Raw genomic sequence first — 17,765 nt, 5'->3', positions numbered from 1 at the left:
TTGAACTTACCCGGGGCTTCTAATGGTCCCCGCAGACATCCTGTGCCCGCGCAGCCACTCACCGATGCTCTGCCCCCCCGCAGACATCCTGTGCCCGCGCAGCCACTCACCGATGCTCCGGCCCCGCCTCCGGTTCACTTTAAAGTCTGAAAACCACTGCGCCTGCATTGCCGTGTCCTCGCTTCTGCTGATGTCACCAGGAGCAGGCACAGACCATACTGGGCCCATACAGTACGCTCCTGGTGCGGTGACCATACGTCCCGCTTTACCCGGGAGTCGTCCCCCCTTCGGGGGACGCTGTCCCAGGCTGCATGAGGTCCCGGGAAACGTCCCCCTTTTAGCAGCGGGACGTCCCGGCCTCGGGACTCTGGCCACCGTACTGAATGAACTAGCCGCAGCGTGTCATAGACGCTGCGCTAGTTAATTCCCCGCAGCCCCGCTCCAGCAGCCTGCATTGTCTTCCGGCAGGCACAGGCAGAGAGGGCTACGGCAAGATGGCGTCCGGAGGCGGAGCCCTGTACTGGAGACTATTTGTGTCTCCAGTACAGGGCTCCGCCTCCGGATGCCATCTTGCCGTAGCCCTGCTCTGCCTGTGAGCGCAGGAGATTGGAGGAGGATCGTCCGGGGGAGCTGCACACACACCAGAGGCCGGCTGCATGAGGGGACTTCTGGCAGGTGAGTAAATGCTTTTTTTCCCAGGTGAAATGTGCTAACATTGCGTTTATTTTGTGCTGACATGTTTGCCCCTATTGCGTTTATTTTGTGCTGACATGTTTGCCCCCATTGTGTTTATTTTGTGCTGAAATGTTGCCTGCAATGCGTTTATTTTGTGCTGAAATGTTTGCCCCCATTGCGTTTATTTTATACTGACATGTTTGCCCCCATTTCGTTTATTTTGTGCTGAAATATTGCCCGCAATGCGTTTATTTTGTGCTGAAATGTTGCCCGCAATGCGTTTATTTTGTGCTGAAATGTTGCCCGCAATGCGTTTATTTTGTGCCGACATGTTGCCCGCAATGCGTTTATTTTGTGCCCACATGTTGCCCGCAATGCGTTTATTTTGTGCTGACATGTTGCCCGCAATCTGTTTATTTTGTGCTGAAATGTTGCCCGCAATGCGTTTATTTTGTGCTGACATGTTGCCCGCAATCTGTTTATTTTGTGCTGAAATGTTGCCCGCAATGCGTTTATTTTGTGCTGACATGTTGCCCCCATTGCGTTTATTTTGTACTGACATGTTTGCCCCCATTGCGTTTATTTTGTGCCGACATGTTGCCCGCAATGCGTTTATTTTGTGCCCACATGTTGCCCGCAATGCGTTTATTTTGTGCCGACCTGTTGCCCGCAATGCGTTTATTTTGTGCCCACATGTTGCCCGTAATGCGTTTATTTTGTGCTGACATGTTGCCCGCAATCTGTTTATTTTGTGCTGACATGTTGCCCGTAATGCGTTTATTTTGTGCTGAAATGTTGCCCCCATTGCGTTTATTTTGTGCTGACATGTTTGCCCCCATTGCGTTTATTTTGTACTGACATCTTTGCCCCCATTGCGTTTATTTTGTGCTGACATGTTTCCCACAATACGTTTATTTTGTGCTGACATGTTGCCCGCAATACGTTTATTTTGTGCTGACATGTTGCCCATTGCGTTTATTTTGTGGTGTCTGGAGTAACTGTTGCTGCATTTATTATTTAATGGTCATAGTTGGCTATGTTTGCTGCTTTGGGGTTACCGTATACTATTAAATAGCATCACACAGTTTCTGCACACCCATGATGCGAATCCTCGTTTGACCACATCATGGCGTAAACACTGCTTTCTTATGCCTCGCTGTTACATCATTACGTTAGCTCCACCCATAGAATGTCATGGCCATGCCCATTTTTCGGCACGGCGCAGCCACCACATTTTTCGGCCCAGGTTGAGCCCACAAAAATCTGGTCACTGTAGCTTTTGGTGACATCAGCGGGAGTGAGGACACGGCAACGCAGGCGCAGTGGTTTTCAGACTTTAAAATCGGAAATTCCAGAAGTGAACCGGAGGCGTGGCCGGAGCATCGGTGAGTGGCTGCGCGGGCACAGGATGTCTGCCGGGGACCATTAGAAGCCCCGGGTAAGTTCAACTCATGATTTCCCCCGACCCCCCTACAGTATCCCTTTAATAATAGAAATAGTTTGTTGTTGTTGGAAATTCTGATTATTTCCACCATCTTGCAAATGTATCACCATCTTTGCTGTTCTGAATAATTTGTATTATTTTATCTTTATTATTGTGAATTATAACAAATATATGACCAACTTTGCTGTTATGAATTAGTATTATTAAATCTTTAGGATTTATATCTAGTTTTTTTTAATTACTTTAATTTCTTGATAACTCATCACAGCCTTTTATTTCATCACATATTTATGATTCTGTATTATTACTACACATAAATGGTTGTGATGAGTTCCTATAATTGATGTCTTCTTAGATTTGAATTATTATAGGGATTAGGGAAGATCTATTGGAGGAAGCAGAATTCGCCTTCTACTGTGCTGTACACCGGCGACACCTAGCGGCAGCTCTCAGTATCGCTGCTCCCCTCTCTTCCTCTCTGCCGTGACAGCTGCTGGCAACTGATGACGCGCCAGCCGCCTCCAGTAGGGAGAAGTTGCAATTGGCTCCTCGTATAAACAACAGACCGGGGCGCGAGCCGAGCTTCGCCAATCGCAGCACAGAGCCATGAATGACGGGCTCAGTCACCGGGCAACTCTTCTGAGGGGAGGCTCGTGACGTCATCGCGTCACCTCCAGCCGAATGACGGAAGAGTGTACGGTTACAATGGGCCTTGTGCGTAGTCTGACGTAACACGTATTCGGACACGAGGGGATTTTATCTCTGGCTGTCTGTTTTTTCAAAGTGGACGAGTCTGATTGGAGGGAGCTACCCCCTCTTGTTGGTACTGCCTGGATTACAGGGCTCCGCCCCCTGGTGAGCAGGAAGTGAGGAGAGTACTGGCAGGAGACAGCTGGGAGAGGTGAGTGTCTACTGCCCCCCTGCTGGAGCCTCGTATGTCCTGAATGTGGGGTGACAGGGGGACCCCATGTATGGTGCAGCCCTGTGTCTCCTCATGTCACTGTGCACACAGCAGAGGGGTGTCAGGCAGCCCCCCCCATGTATGGTGAAGCCCTGTGTCTCCCCATGTCACTGCACACAGCAGAGGGGTGTCAGGCAGCCCCCCCCCCATGTATGGTGCAGCCCTGTATCTCCCCATGTCACTGCTCACAGCAGAGGGGTGTCAGGCAGCCCCCCCCCCCCCCCATGCATGTTGCAGCCCTGTGTCTCCCCATGTCACTGTGCACACAGCAGAGGGGTGTCAGGCAGCCCCCCCCATGTATGGTGAAGCCCTGTGTCTCCCCATGTCACTGCACACAGCAGAGGGGTGTCAGGCAGCCCCCCCCCCCATGTATGGTGCAGCCCTGTATCTCCCCATGTCACTGCTCACAGCAGAGGGGTGTCAGGCAGCCCCCCCCCCCCCCCATGCATGTTGCAGCCCTGTGTCTCCCCATGTCACTGTGCACACAGCAGAGGGGTGTCAGGCAGCCCCCCCCCCCCATGTATGGTGCAGCCCTGTATCTCCCCATGTCACTGCTCACAGCAGAGGGGTGTCAGGCAGCCCCCCCCCCATGCATGTTGCAGCCCTGTGTCTCCCCATGTCACTGTGCACACAGCAGAGGGGTGTCAGGCAGCCCCCCCCCCCATGTATGGTGCAGCCCTGTGTCTCCCCATGTCACTGTGCACACAACAGAGGGGTGTCAGGCAGCCTCCCCCCCTATGTATGGTGCAGCCCTGTGTCTCCCCCATATCACTGTGCACACAGAAGAGGGGTGTCAGGCAGCTCCCCCCCATGTATGGTGAAGCCCTGTGTCTCCCCATGTCACTGCACACAGCAGAGGGGTGTCAGGCAGCCCCCCCCCCATGTATGGTGCAGCCCTGTATCTCCCAATGTCACTGCTCACAGCAGAGGGGTGTCAGGCAGCCCCCCCCCCCATGCATGTTGCAGCCCTGTGTCTCCCCATGTCACTGTGCACACAGCAGAGGGGTGTCAGGCAGCCCCCCCCCCATGTATGGTGCAGCCCTGTGTCTCCCCATGTCACTGTGCACACAACAGAGGGGTGTCAGGCAGCCTCCCCCCCTATGTATGGTGCAGCCCTGTGTCTCCCCCATATCACTGTGCACACAGAAGAGGGGTGTCAGGCAGCTCCCCCATGTATGGTGCAGCCCTGTGTCTCCCCATGTCTCTGTGTACACAACAGAGAGGTGTCAGGCAGCCTCCCCCCCCCCATGTATGGTGCAGCCCTGTGTCTCCCCATGTCACTGTGCACACAGCAGAGGGGTGTCAGGCAGCCCCCCCCCATGTATGGTGCAGCCCTGTCTCTCCCCATGTCACTGCACACAGCAGAGGGGTGTCAGGCACCCCCCCATGTATGGTGCAGCCCTGCGTCTCTTCATGTCACTGTGCACACAGCACAGGGGTGTCAGGCAGCCCCCCCCCATGTATGGTGCAGGCAGCCCTGTGTCTCCCCATGTCGCTGTGCACACAGCAGTGGCCTGACATGCTGCTGGGGATGCTGGCTTTATAAAGACAGTTTTGCAAGCAGGAGTGAGGAGAGCCTGAGAAGCCTGAGTAGGATCCAGAGGCTCCCCTCTTAGGTTAGTATTTCCTATTATTACCCTAGCTTCAGCTCAGGTACACCTCAATGCCATTGGACTGCGATCCTCTGATCTACTTTGATTTTCAGTAAATTGCTGGAAATAGTGGCCATTTGCTAGCTGCCTGGTACACACCATGCATTTTCCTGTCAGATCGACGGGTCGAATCTATAATCTCCAAGAGGTCTGATCTGATTTCCAGTAGTTTTTCTGATCGATTTTGTACAGAAATTATCAGAAAATTGATCAGAAAAACGATCAGGCCTGTCAGAAATGATCGATTCGACCTGCCTGTTTGACAGGAAATAGCATGGTGTGTACAAGGCATATGAGACCTATGATTGAACCAGATAGACTCTACTAAAAAGGCTAGCCTAAACACAATTTTGCCTTCTCAAAACCTTTTTGTAACGATCGGTGTCAGCACACAGAGAGAATCTGATTATTGGTGATCTGCAGTATCACCAAGAATACAGATATATACCTGATTATTGATCTGCAGAATCACCAATAATCCAAGTACAACTAACCTCTGGACACCAATATAGTGTGAGTGTTTGGTGCAACAGTAATGACTTGAGTGGGACCACCCGAGGAGCAGGTGGTCCTTGGCAGTATGGGAAATAACTCCCTCTTGGAAGTGCAAAAACCTTCCAGCAGCCTGAGACATCCAAAGGGGTGGAGCCCCAGGCTGGATAGCAGGAGTGACCTGTGGGTGAGTGACACCTGGAAGGTGGGTGTCACCAGCAGGTCTGGAGACTAATCTCTCAATGGAGAGGTATAGCTCTCAAGGTCGGGCAAGCCAGGTCGGCAACACACGGGCAGACAAGGTACAGAGACAGAAGGGTGATTCGGTAACCAAGGGCAGGCAGGGTTGGCAACAGGTAATCAGATATGCGTAGGTACTGAATCAGAAAGCAGAGGGATAGTCAGAAATGCAATAGGTTATAACATATCAAACAATGCCTAGTCTTGGGTGTGAGGTCCGTGGTCTCAACACCCTGGAACTAGTCTGAAGTATAATATGATGGTACACAGTATCCCTTAGTATTGGGTGTGAGGTCCGTGGTCTCGACACCCTGGAACTAGTCTGAAGTATAACACAATGATAACACAGAATCCCTAGTCTTGGGTGTGAGGTCCGTGGCCTCAACACCCTGGAACTAGTCTGAAGTATAACACAATGATAACACAGAAGTAATCTGGCTCAGTGTGAATTCCCAGGTCCTCCTGGTTCTAACACACTGTGGGATCTGACTATGGTCTGAGTGCTTTCACGTAAGTTTCGCAACGGCAGACAACTTGAGACTGACCAGCAGTGACTATATATAGAGCGGCGCTCCCAGGCGCCACCCATCACCGATCAACCAATAGCCACTTGCTCTGAGGTTGGTCAGCTGATCCCTCCTCGTTTGTCATAAAGGTTCTGCCTCTCAGCGCACGCGTGCGTATTCCTCAACCTGTGTGAAGTAATAGAACCAGCCACACCAGGCGCATGCTGCTGCGTGCAAACCGCCGCGCTGGACACGGAATCAGCCGCCTTGCTGCCAGTACGCGGGGCGGCTTTTCCGCGATCTATTACACTTTTAAGCAGAAGATAACATGTTATTAACATTTTAAATAAAGTCTGGATGGATTTTAAAAATACTATAGCTTTAGTCAGCTTAGAGGTCCAGAGGTACTGCCCCTGACTGTGAAGCATGAGTTTGACTCCTGGGTCAGAGGGAAAAAAACATAGCTTTATTCTGTACATATGTGTAAATATATATTTTAATTGTTTGTAGGACCAACTTATGATAGCAGAATGAGCGTCCCTGATTATATGCAGTGTTCTGAGGACCACCAGACTCTCCTCGTTGTGGTTCAGTTTGTGGGGGTGGTGAAGAACGAGAACTTCTTCAAGATCTACAAACGTATCTCCGCCGTGTCTCAAGTCAACGTCAGCAACTCTCAGAGGGCGCTGTACATCCGTTACCGGCACCAGTACCCCGTAGAGAACAACGACTGGGGCGACTTCCAGACGCACAGGAAAGTGGTGGGGCTCATTTGTGTGGCAGAGTGCAGCTCTTCCAAAGAACTCGCCAACACCATCCAGAAGTTTGACCAGCACAAGGATGCCTACAGCTCCACCCTCTACGTTTCCCGCCTGTTTGTCTTCGGTCTGCAGGAGGATGTGGCCGAGCAGACCCGGACCGATGTGAATTTCTACCCCGGCTATGAGGACTGTGAAGCCCTGGAGAAGCGCGTGGAGGATTTCATCGAGTTCCTGTTCATCGTTCTGGAGAGTAAACGCCTGGACAGGACCAGCGAAAAGTCTGGCGAGAAAATACCGCTGCTCTATGTCCCGTATGAGAAGAAGGACTTTGTAGGGCTCGATCCCGACAGCAGGTTAGTGCTTAAAGGAATACTATCGATGTATGCATTTATTTTTAAATGCTGTATGTTGTAGCACACATTAGGGCAAGTACTAGGAGCAATTTGATTCCTCACACAGCTGTTCCTCTCAGCTGTAAAATCCTCCGTCAGTTTTGGCGTCAGTGTTGGATACAAAATGTATCTAATACTGAGTTTCCAGAGGGCTAGACCATGTCTCTGCAAAGGGGAGATGCTATCAACTCCTCAGTTTATAGTTTAATTATCACCTTGCTGAAAGAATCTTGTTGATATGGTGGTAAGGGGTTAAAGATTCTAGCAATGTGTGTTTATTATCTTTGCTTCTCTTTACTGATAAAGATACTAATAATGCTAATTGTAGACAGTGGTCTGCCCCTCTCAGCAGCTTGTTAAGTGGATGCAGCCTGGAGTGAATCACCTCAAGCAGGCAGCCAGTCTGAGTGTAAACACAGACTAGTGTTATAGCTAGTTATATTCCAGCAATATTCCAGCTCATTTAGTTACCTGTTACCACCTCAGATCAGCCTGTTTCTCCTCATGTCTGCTGCATGCTGTGAGTGACACAGTGACATATATTTGTGAGCTGTGTGACAGAGTAACCAAGCAGCTCAGGGTGACCCAAACTACTATGAGCTGTGTGAGAAATGAATTTTTAAGCAGGGATAGCGAGAAAGAGACCTGGGTGAATAAATAAAGTGCCCTTAGCACTAGTGGTAATGTGTACACTAATATAGAGTATTAAAAAAAAAAGTCGTTTCAATCGATAGTACTCCTTTAAAGAGACTCTGTAACAACATTTTCAGCCTTATTTCTTCTATCCTAGAAGTTCATATGCCTGTTCTAATGTGGTCTGGATTACTGCAGCCTTTACTAGTTGCACAGTGGCTGTATTATCTCTGTTATATAATCTAATCTTCTTTCCTCTGACGGCTTTGTCAGGCTCAGGCACTCAGGCTGGAATGTGCTGGTCTGCTTGTGATAGGATAGAAGCTATACACACCCTCTCCACAGCTCCTTCAGGCTCTGTATGAGTCACAGACTGAGCTCTTCTCAGCCTATCACATGCCATGTCTTTTGTTTGTAAACACTGCTTAAAACTGGCAATTACAAGCCAGGAGTGCAGCAGGGAGTGGCAGAAACAGCACAGAGGGGCCCAGGAGAACATAATGAATAGAATGGTATGCTTTTTATTGTAAGAATTTTAGAGTACAGAAACCCATAATTTCTTTTTTGCTCTAAAATATTATTTACAGCATATTATATACTACCACCATTTTTTTTTTGCTAGAACAGCATTCAACTAGTTAAAAGCAGGGCTTGAAAGTTCAGTGCAGAGAAAGCTGGATGCATCGGAAGTGGAGATAATGTTATCTTGTGTTTACTTAATTGTATCAAGTGAGGAATGTGACACATTTTCTGAGTGTGCAGAAGCTCCTGGACACAGACAGACACTGAAAGCATTTCTGCCTTCAATACAACATGAATAAAACCAGTTATGAATAAAATGCAGAGGCAGCTCTCAAAGCAAAAAACTGTACTTTTGGGAACTTGTAATTTCTAAATGAATAATAATACTTATGCACAAATGCAAATATGCTAACCGTATGGCATATAAAAAGTAAAAAAAACATGTTTTTATTAAATATCATTTCAGTATTTTATACCGCTTTAATGTGGGAAGAAACTCAATTAGTAAAATATTAAAAACAAATAATGTTCATCCCCCAAAGATGTTTTATTTGAAATGCCAAGCATTGTGAGAAGTGTTCAGTACCTTAGAAATCACCTGGTTGGTCTGACTGCTGTTATTTCTGAAGATGAGGAGGAAGTCGATTTTTCCAATCTTTTCCTGCTATTGCTATTTTGGTGCAATTGCAATTTTGGAGTTTAAAATGGGGTTTAAAATTCATGCTAGGCAATTGCAATTTTGCACTGCGATTTTGCCACGATAGTAGAGTTATTGTGCTTTGTGATTCTCATGCAGTAGATGATCACTCCAGAAATGCAACATGCATCGTGTTTGTAATTTCAACAAAAGACACGCTGCAGTATAAATGATCCCCGGATTATCCAGAGGTTTCTCTCTATTGTTTTAATTGTCCGTTTAGGGCATTGTACGTTACAGCAGCCAGTAACGCAGCCTAACTCACAGCACTGTAAAATCAATGTGCTGTTCACAGTGCACACTTTGCCTTACATAGTAACGCAGCATGTTTAAGCAAAGTGCTGCATGCTGTACGTTATACTGGGCTAAGCCACATTAGACTGTTTGCACATGCTCAGTAATGCTGGAGGAGGAGGTCTCTCCTCCTTCTCCTCCTCCTCCGCAGCCAGCCACATGGCTAATTATTATTCACTGCACTGTGATGAGTAGTGGTGGGACTGTAGTGTTGTCCGGATCATGAACGAATCGTTCATTTGATCCGGATCTTTTTTGTGAGTCGAATTATCCGGATCATCACAATGAAAGATTCGGTTCACAGTGGATGTCTGTCTGGAAGAAACAGGAACATACAGAATGTACAGTGCAGGGAAAGTCCTGTCCTGCTAGTCATTTCACCCAGTCTGCTTCCCTAGTAAAATGTTTCAAATGATTCGGTTCAAAGATCCGGATCTTTTCAATGATCCGATTCAAATGATCCGAATCTTTAAAAAGATCCGGACTTCCTATCACTAACCTGGAGCGGCTGCTTAGAGAGCTGCATAACGCAGCTCAATCTGACGTCCAACTTCAACACCACCATGCGTTGCGTTAGGGGCACGTTATGTGGACCTTAACGTCCCCTAAAACGCAACGTCTTGGTGGGAAAGTAGCCTAAAGGATACCCGAAGTGACATGTGACATAATGAGATAGACATGGGTATGTACAGTGCCCAGCACACAAATAACTATGCTGTGTTCCTTTTTTTCTTTCTCTGCCTGAAAGAGTTAAATATCAGGTATGTAAGTGGCTGACTCAGTCCTGACTCAGACAGGAAGTGACTATAGTGTGACCTTCACTGATTAGAAATTCCCCCAAAAAACACTTTCCTAGCAGAAAATGGCTTCTGAGAGCAGGAAAGAGATAAAAAGGGTCAATTGTTCATAGATTTTAGCTCTGACATACGTCAATGAATGTCATTGAGCAAAAACAATAAAACAGTTAAAACTTAAAAGTAGATTTAAACATAAAATAAAACTGTGGAATATCTGAAAATGTCATTTTTAGGAGAAGGAAGATAGATACAATTGTTTATTTCATTAGTTTATTTTTGCCTCGGGTGTCCTTTAGAGCTGGATTGTCAGCCACAAAATCAAATTCCATTTACCCACTGTTCTGTGTTTATTATGCACCTTGCAACCTGACCCTGCATTGTCAGCATTCCAATATAATCATAAATGTTTCTGCTGTATTAAATCTTATCTCAGTCAGCCTGGCTATATTTGGTACATTGCTGATGAAAAGGAAGCTTGTTATCCCCCTCCCCCCACATTCCTGCTCCTCCTTGATTGGCTGAGGGCAGTTCAGTGTGACAAGAGGCTGAGAAGGGAGAAGCTGCTGAAATATGATCTATGCTCAGGGGCGTAACAATAGACCCTGCAAGGAATGCAGCTGCAGGAGGGCTCAGAAGCCACAGGGGGCCTGTCCTGAAAGACTGACAACTAAGGGCAAGGAGAGAAAACATTTTCTGCTCTCTGCACAATTGTTCTAATGACTGCATCTGCTTAACCACTGATAAGGAATCATATAAAGTTTTGCAGACAAAGATTTGTAGACAGTCCCTATTCAGTGTTCCGCAGGCTCTTATGTACAGCACTTCTCTACCCCCAGCCTCACTATCCCTCCCCAAATGCTTTGTACTGTAGTGATGCTGGAGGAGTCTGCAGAGCCAGTTCTGCTCCATCAGAGATGGACAGAGTGAGTGTAATAAGCTGAGGCAGGGAGCACACTTGTCTATTTTCTGTATGTGTTTTCTGCACACCTTGTGTGTCTGTATGTGTGAAAACATGCAAGTTTTATCACAGAAGCTAATGTAATTGATAGAGAAAATGCGTACAGTGCTTTGGGGAAAACACATTCAAGTGTGCTCTAGCCAACTGAATAACATTGGTTCTCAGTGTGTGTGTGGGGGGTGCTGGAGGGAGGGTGCCCCATTCAATGTTTCGCAGGGGGGCAGTGATTTCTAGTTACGCCCCTGTCTATGCTCACATGTGTTTACAAAGCAAGCTAGATATGAATAGTGCAGTCTCTAGCAGAAAAAAAAGAGGAAGGGAGGAAATGACATCAGGACTGGCTTCAGTCAGTAGTAAAGATTGACAATGACTGGAACAGTTTTCTATTTATTTACTATAAAAAATTCACTGAAGTAAAAATGTGGACAGTACAATACATATGTAAATAAAACAAGTCTTTTTTCTAATTATACATGTGTTTTATTTTTCTTGGGATAGTATGGCTGTCCCTGCTGCTTGAATAATGCTGTGCTTGGGTTTATGCTTGCCAATAGGATGACTGACAAGTCCTCTCTCCACAGGCATTACAAGAAGCGGTGTCAGGGCCGCATGCGGAAGCACGTGGGGGACCTCAACCTGCAGGCCGGGATGCTGCAGGACGCTCTGGTCCATTATCACATGGCTGTGGAGCTGTTACGGGCCGTCAATGACTTTGTCTGGCTGGGAGGTAAGATGTGAATGAACAATATATGTACATTATAAACTGGAAACAGAGAAAAGCAAAAAGCTGGGACCAATATAGTATGCTGATGTGAACCAAAGGACCATAAGTGGAAACATAAGCACAAGGCTGGATTACCCAGAGGGAAGCATTGTGCTGGCAGGTTGGGGGAGTGGCTTGAACACATTTCTCGGTATCCTAGCAACGAGCATCACAGAAAAGCTGAAATGTTATTGTTTTTTTCTGCACAGTTCCTCCATGGCTGCTCTCTGAGAAATCAGAACTACTCTTCTACACTGTGTTCCAAATCATTATGCACATTGTATTTAAGTGTCATAAAGATTAAAAATATTTTGTTTTTTAATTGAACTCATGGATGGTATTGTGTCTCAGGGCCCTTTTGATCACTGAAATCAATCTTGAACACCTGTGATAACTAGTTTGTCAGGTGAGCTTGAAGCAAGGGCAACTGAAGTGAGAAAGATATGGAGGCTGCCATATTTATTTCCTTTTAAGCAATACCAGTTGCCTGGCAGCCCTGCCGATCCTCTGCCTCTAATACTTTTAGCCATAGACCCTGAACAAGCATGCTACAGATCAGGTGTTTCCGGTGTGATTCAGACACTACTCAGCCAAATTGACCTGCAGGACTGCCAGGCAACTGGTATTGTTTAACAGAAAATAAATATAGCTGCCTCCATAATCTTGGAACTTCAGTTGTCCTTTAAAGAGGAACTCCAGTGAAAATAATGTAGTAAAAAAAGTGCTTCATTTTTTTTTTTACCATAATTATGTATAAATGATTTAGTCAGTGTCTGCTCATTGTAAAATCTTTCCTCTCCCCGATTTACATTCTGACATTTATTACATTGTGACATTGTTACTGTGGGCAGGTTATGTAGCTGCTCCTAGATGTTTTGGCTGTTAGAGACAGCTGTAAACAGCTAATTCCTGTCTGTGAACATTGTTACATTGTGGCAGTATGCCCAGAGTACCGCGGTATTCAGAGCTTCTTGTGGGAGGGGTTTCAGCACAAAATCAGTCATACAGCGCCCCCTGATGGTCTGTTTGTGAAAAGCATTATTTTTCTCATGTAAAAGGGGGTATCAGCTACTGATTGGGAAAAAAGTTCAATTCTTGGTTGGAGTTTCTCTTTAAAGGACAAACTGCTAAAAAAGGGTGTTCCACATTATTAAGCAGACCATCATTTTCAAGCAATATGATAAAGAAAACTGATCTCTCTGCTGCCGAAAAGTGTGATATAGCTGAATGCCTGGACAAGGTGTGAAAACCTTTATTTTTTACAAATACTTAAGTATGATCATCGTACTGTTAAAAGATTTGTGGCTGTCTCAGAGCACACACGGGTTTGTGCAGATAAAAGCAAACTGAGGAAGGGTTCTGCCAAATGAATATAGATTAAGAGAACAGCTGCTAAAATGCCATTAGAAAGTAGCAAACAGGTATTTTAAGCTGCTGCTGACTCTGGAGTCCTGTGAACATCAAGGTGCAGGATCCTCCAGAGGATTGCAGTTATGCAAAAACCTTCTATTCAGCCACCCCTGGCCAATGCTCACCAGCAGAAATGGCTGCAGTGGGCCAAGAACTACAAGAATAATAGTTTTCAAACAGTCTTGTTTACTGATGAGTGCCGTGCAACCCTGGATGGTCAAGATGGATGGAATGGTGGATGGCTGGCGGCCACCAAATCACAGCAAGGCTGGGACATCAGTAAAAAGGTAGGAGAGTCATGGTTTGGGTTGGAATCATGGGGAGAGAGCTGGTTGGGCCTTTTAGGGTCCCTGAAGGTGTAAAAATGACTTCTGAAAAGTATGTAGAGTTTCTGATTGTCCACTTTCTTCTATGGTACTTAAAATAAACCTGAGAGGAGAATAAAGAAAGATTTGATACTTACCTGGGGCTTCCTCAGCCCCATAAGCACTGCTGAGTAGAGATGGCCCGAACGGTTCAGATGCGAACAACGCGGGTTCGCGTTTGTGTCGAAACGCAAGTTTATGCGAGTTCGACCCGCCCCCTATACTACACCATTGGGCTAAACTTTGACCCTCTACATCACAATCAGCAGACACATGGCAGCCAATCAGGCTGCACTCCCTCCTGGAGCCCCCCTTATATAAGGCAGCAACGTCAGCCATTTTCTCACTCGGTGTGCTGCTGTATTAGTGAGAGAAGGGAGAGACATTGGAGAGATGGGGAAAGTGATAGTTAGGAGGTCTGTTAGTTTGCTCCTTTCTGATATTTATTGCTGAAAAGCCCCCCAAAACCGCTCTATTGAGAGCTAATGTTCCTGTAATGTGTGTTTTTTTTTGTGTGTGGCCCACTGACACTTGCATATACAGCCCTGCCTGTTGCAGCTGGCCCTTGCTAATTGCTATATTGTGCCAGGCTCAGCACATTCAGTGCCTACCTTTTCACTGCACCTGTGTGACTGCTGCACATTGTATTATAATACTAGTCACTGCATACCTTTCACTGCATCTGTTTGACTGCACACTGCTTTATATACCAGTCACTGCATACCTTTTCACTGCACCTGTGTGACTGCTGCACATTGTATTATAATACCAGTCACTGCATACCTTTCACTGCATCTGTTTGACAGCACACTGTTTTATATACCAGTCACTGCATACCTTTTCACTGCACCTGTGTGACTGCTGCACATTGTATTATAATACCAGTCACTGCATACCTTTCACTGCACCTGTGTGACTGCACATTGTTATACCAGCAGTCACTGCATACCTTTCACTGCATCTGTGTGACCACACGCTGTTTTATATACCAGCAGTCAGTGCATCCATTTTCACTGCACCTGTGTGAATGCACATTGTTCTACCAACAGTCACTGCATAGCTTTCACTACACCTGTGTGACTGCACATTGTTCTACCAGCAGTCACTGCATACCTTTCACTGCACTTGTGTGACTGCACATTGTTCTACCAGCAGTCACTGCATACCTTTCACTGCACCTGTGTGACTGCACATTGTTATACCAGCAGTCCCTGCATACCTTTCACTGCATCTGTGTGACCGCACGCTGTTTTATATACCAGTCTCTGCATACCTTTTCACTGCACCTGTGTGACTGCACATTGCAGTATACCACCAGCAGTCACTGCATACCTTTCACTGCATCTGTGTGACAGCACACTGTTTTGTATACCAGCAGTCAGTGCATACCTTTTCACTGCACCTGTGTGACTGCACATTGCATTATACCAGTCAGTGCATACCTTTCACTTGAATGGATGGCAGACTTGCTCTCCATAACAGATTCTCGTTATAGGATTCCAAGTGTATTTGTCTCATCATTATACAGCAGCCAGTGTATACCTTTCACTGCATCTGTGTGACTGCACATTGTATTAGTCAAGTCAGTGCATACCTTTCACTTCATCCCCCTCAATATGGACAAAACAGGCAGAGGCAGGCCACCCGGCAGGTCTGGCCGAGGTTGTGATGTAGTGATTTCGTGTGGCCTTGACCAAAGTACGGTGTTCAGAAGAAGTCACGTGCCATCAACCCCCAGTATTGTCAGGACGTAGTTGACTATTTAACACAGAACACCTCATCTTCCTCAGCTTCCGCACGGAAGTGTGACCTATCTTCCTCCTCCTGCTCTGATTCTGGCACCCCACTTAACACTCAGTCGGCCGCCATCACCAAAGTGCCATCATCCCAGGGCTTAGCGGTGTGGAAATGTTTTTGTGTGTCTGCCTCAGATGAGAGCGATGCCATCTGTACTCTCTGTCACCGAAAATTGAGCCGTGGAAAGACCAAGACCAGTGTAGGGACAACTACCTTATGAAGGCGCATCATTACAAAGCACAAACTGCAATGGGATGACCACCTGAGGAAAAGCAGCACACAAAAGCAAAGCCCCTATCCTTTCCTGACCTTCATAGTGAGAACCTTTGGAGCAACCTGAAGCAAAAGATATATGAGGGTGGGAGGCAGTTTACATCCAAACATCAGCTCCGAGATGCTATTCTGACAGCCTGCAAAGAAATTCAAGCAGAAACTCAAAAAAAAAAAAATTCAATGGATGATAGAATTCTGAAGCTGCTATCAAATAAGGGGTCATATGTTAATATATATATATAACTTGACCTGTTAAAATGTTTTTGTTTGAAATTGCATTGATTATAGTAAATATGACCTCCTAATACTGCAAATTCAACAAATTACCATTTTCAGATCTTTACAGCCTTATAAAATGTTTTAAAACTCTGTTGTGCGTAATAATTAGGAACATTGCATTTTAATTTTTTTTTTTTCAAAAAATCCTGTTATCATGAGGAGGTTTGATCAGGTTTGTTCAGTAACTTTGGAATTATCCTCTAACGCAGGGGTCAGGAACCTTTTTGGCTGAGAGAGCCATAAACTCCACATATTTTAAAATGTATTTCCGTGAGAGCCATACAGTATGTTTCATACTGGGACAATGCGCGGCAGAGGGCTCATGTCCCTCATGCCATGGTGATGTGTATACAGTTGATCCGCCGGGCAGCGGCAGTGTCAGACAAGTCTTCAGCTTGTCTTGGTTTTCAGCAACATCAGCAATTTCCCCGAGAACCAGACAGGAGAAATACCAACTAACAGCTTGTACGATTAGCTATCTGACTTGGGGGTTGATTCACTTTGTAGGAAGAGATCCCCGCACTTTGGCCCAATAGGCTGCTTGTCAAGTGACTGGCACCCTATTGGGCCAATCAAAGTGCAGGGATCTCATCCTACAAAGTCACTGGACCTGACAGGATCCAGATTGGGACAATTGGAGAGCCGTTAGTTTTGGGGTAGCGCAAGTAAGTTAGTAGTGCATGCTACAGCAGTAACGTACCTACTTTGAAAATGTTACTTGCGCTGCCACACTGAGCTGTGCTGCTTGAGCTGTGTAGTTTAGTGAATCAACCCTACTGATTTGTCTGTGAGCCAGATGCAGCCATCAAAAGAGCCACATCTGGCTCCCGAGCCATAGGTTCCCTACCCCTGATAACGGTTGATAACTAAAAGATGATGCTGACTGCCACTTGCATCCACTACTTAGGAAAATCAGAGGGAAATATCATTTGCATATTCATTTAGAACTTGGTGTATATAGTAAAGCACACCTGATGTGAGAGGGATATGGAGGCTGAAATATTTATTTCCTTTTACACAATGCACATTGCCTGGCTGTCGTTCTGATCCTCTGCCCCCAATACTTTTAGCCATAGTCCCTGAACAAGCATGCAGCAGATCAGGTACTTCTGACTAAAATGTAACTGGATTTACTGCATGCTTGATTCAGGTTTGTGATTCAGATACTACTGATGCAAGAGAGATCAGCAGGACTGCCAGGCAACTAGTATTGTTTAAAAGGAAACTTGAAATGAAGGGAAAAACACACCTGGGTCTTTCTCCAGTCCCCCTTAGGCCGTTGGCCCCCTCGCCGTCCTCCCGTGTCACCTCAATTCACCACTGGCCGTCCAGGTATATCTTCCAATCGCCGCCTGTCGCCACTTACTGTGCATGTTGTTGTCGTGCTCCCGCCGCTGCAGTGTACTGAAGCAGGCACAGTATGCTCCTGGCTACAGGAAGATAAGGGGTGTGTGTGTAGCTGGGTTTCAGTTGGAAGATTTATTTGGACAGCTAAAAGAGGATCGGGCCCACCCAGGAGGAGGGTGAGGGAGCCACCGTCCTAAGGGGGGCTGGACAAAGCCTCAGATATGTATACATGCTTTTTTTTCCCTCCATAAAGGTACACCTGAAGCGACTAAAAAAATATGTACTTATATAAGGAAAGGCTCTGGATCCCATGTGCTTTCCCGGTTCTCTCTCCCTCCCCTCGTTCCCCTGCTGTCCCCGGTGAAGTATTTCGATCAGCAAGCCCGCCTCTTCCTGTCTGAAAATATGTATTTAGCCAGAAGTCAGATTTTCCAAGGAGCGATTACACGGATCGGGGGGAAGGAGGAGAGGAACGGACAACGCACAGAGGTATGTGGATACAGCGTG

General features: G+C 46.5%; 1 protein-coding gene across 2 annotated transcripts in view; it reads left to right on the top strand.

Annotated features, from left to right (window-relative positions):
• Positions 1-2,724: 2,724 nt before the first annotated feature.
• The window catches only part of TRAPPC9 (trafficking protein particle complex subunit 9), a 669,767-nt gene continuing 654,726 nt past the window's right edge, over positions 2,725-17,765 (top strand). The window contains exons 1-3 of one of the 2 annotated variants that reach the window (XM_068238082.1): positions 2,725-3,020; positions 6,481-7,084; positions 11,606-11,751. In XM_068238082.1, the coding sequence (XP_068094183.1) occupies positions 6,501-7,084; positions 11,606-11,751 (730 nt within the window). In that variant the 5' untranslated portion in view covers positions 2,725-3,020; positions 6,481-6,500. The remainder of the gene's footprint in view (positions 3,021-6,480; positions 7,085-11,605; positions 11,752-17,765) is intronic. The other variant, XM_068238081.1, reaches the window with a different exon arrangement.

The sequence above is a fragment of the Hyperolius riggenbachi genome, chromosome 5 (genome assembly GCF_040937935.1).
Source record: "Hyperolius riggenbachi isolate aHypRig1 chromosome 5, aHypRig1.pri, whole genome shotgun sequence".
NCBI lineage: Eukaryota > Metazoa > Chordata > Amphibia > Anura > Hyperoliidae > Hyperolius > Hyperolius riggenbachi.
The sequence above is the reverse complement of the archived record's forward strand: the minus strand, read 5'-3'. Positions and strand labels throughout refer to the sequence as shown.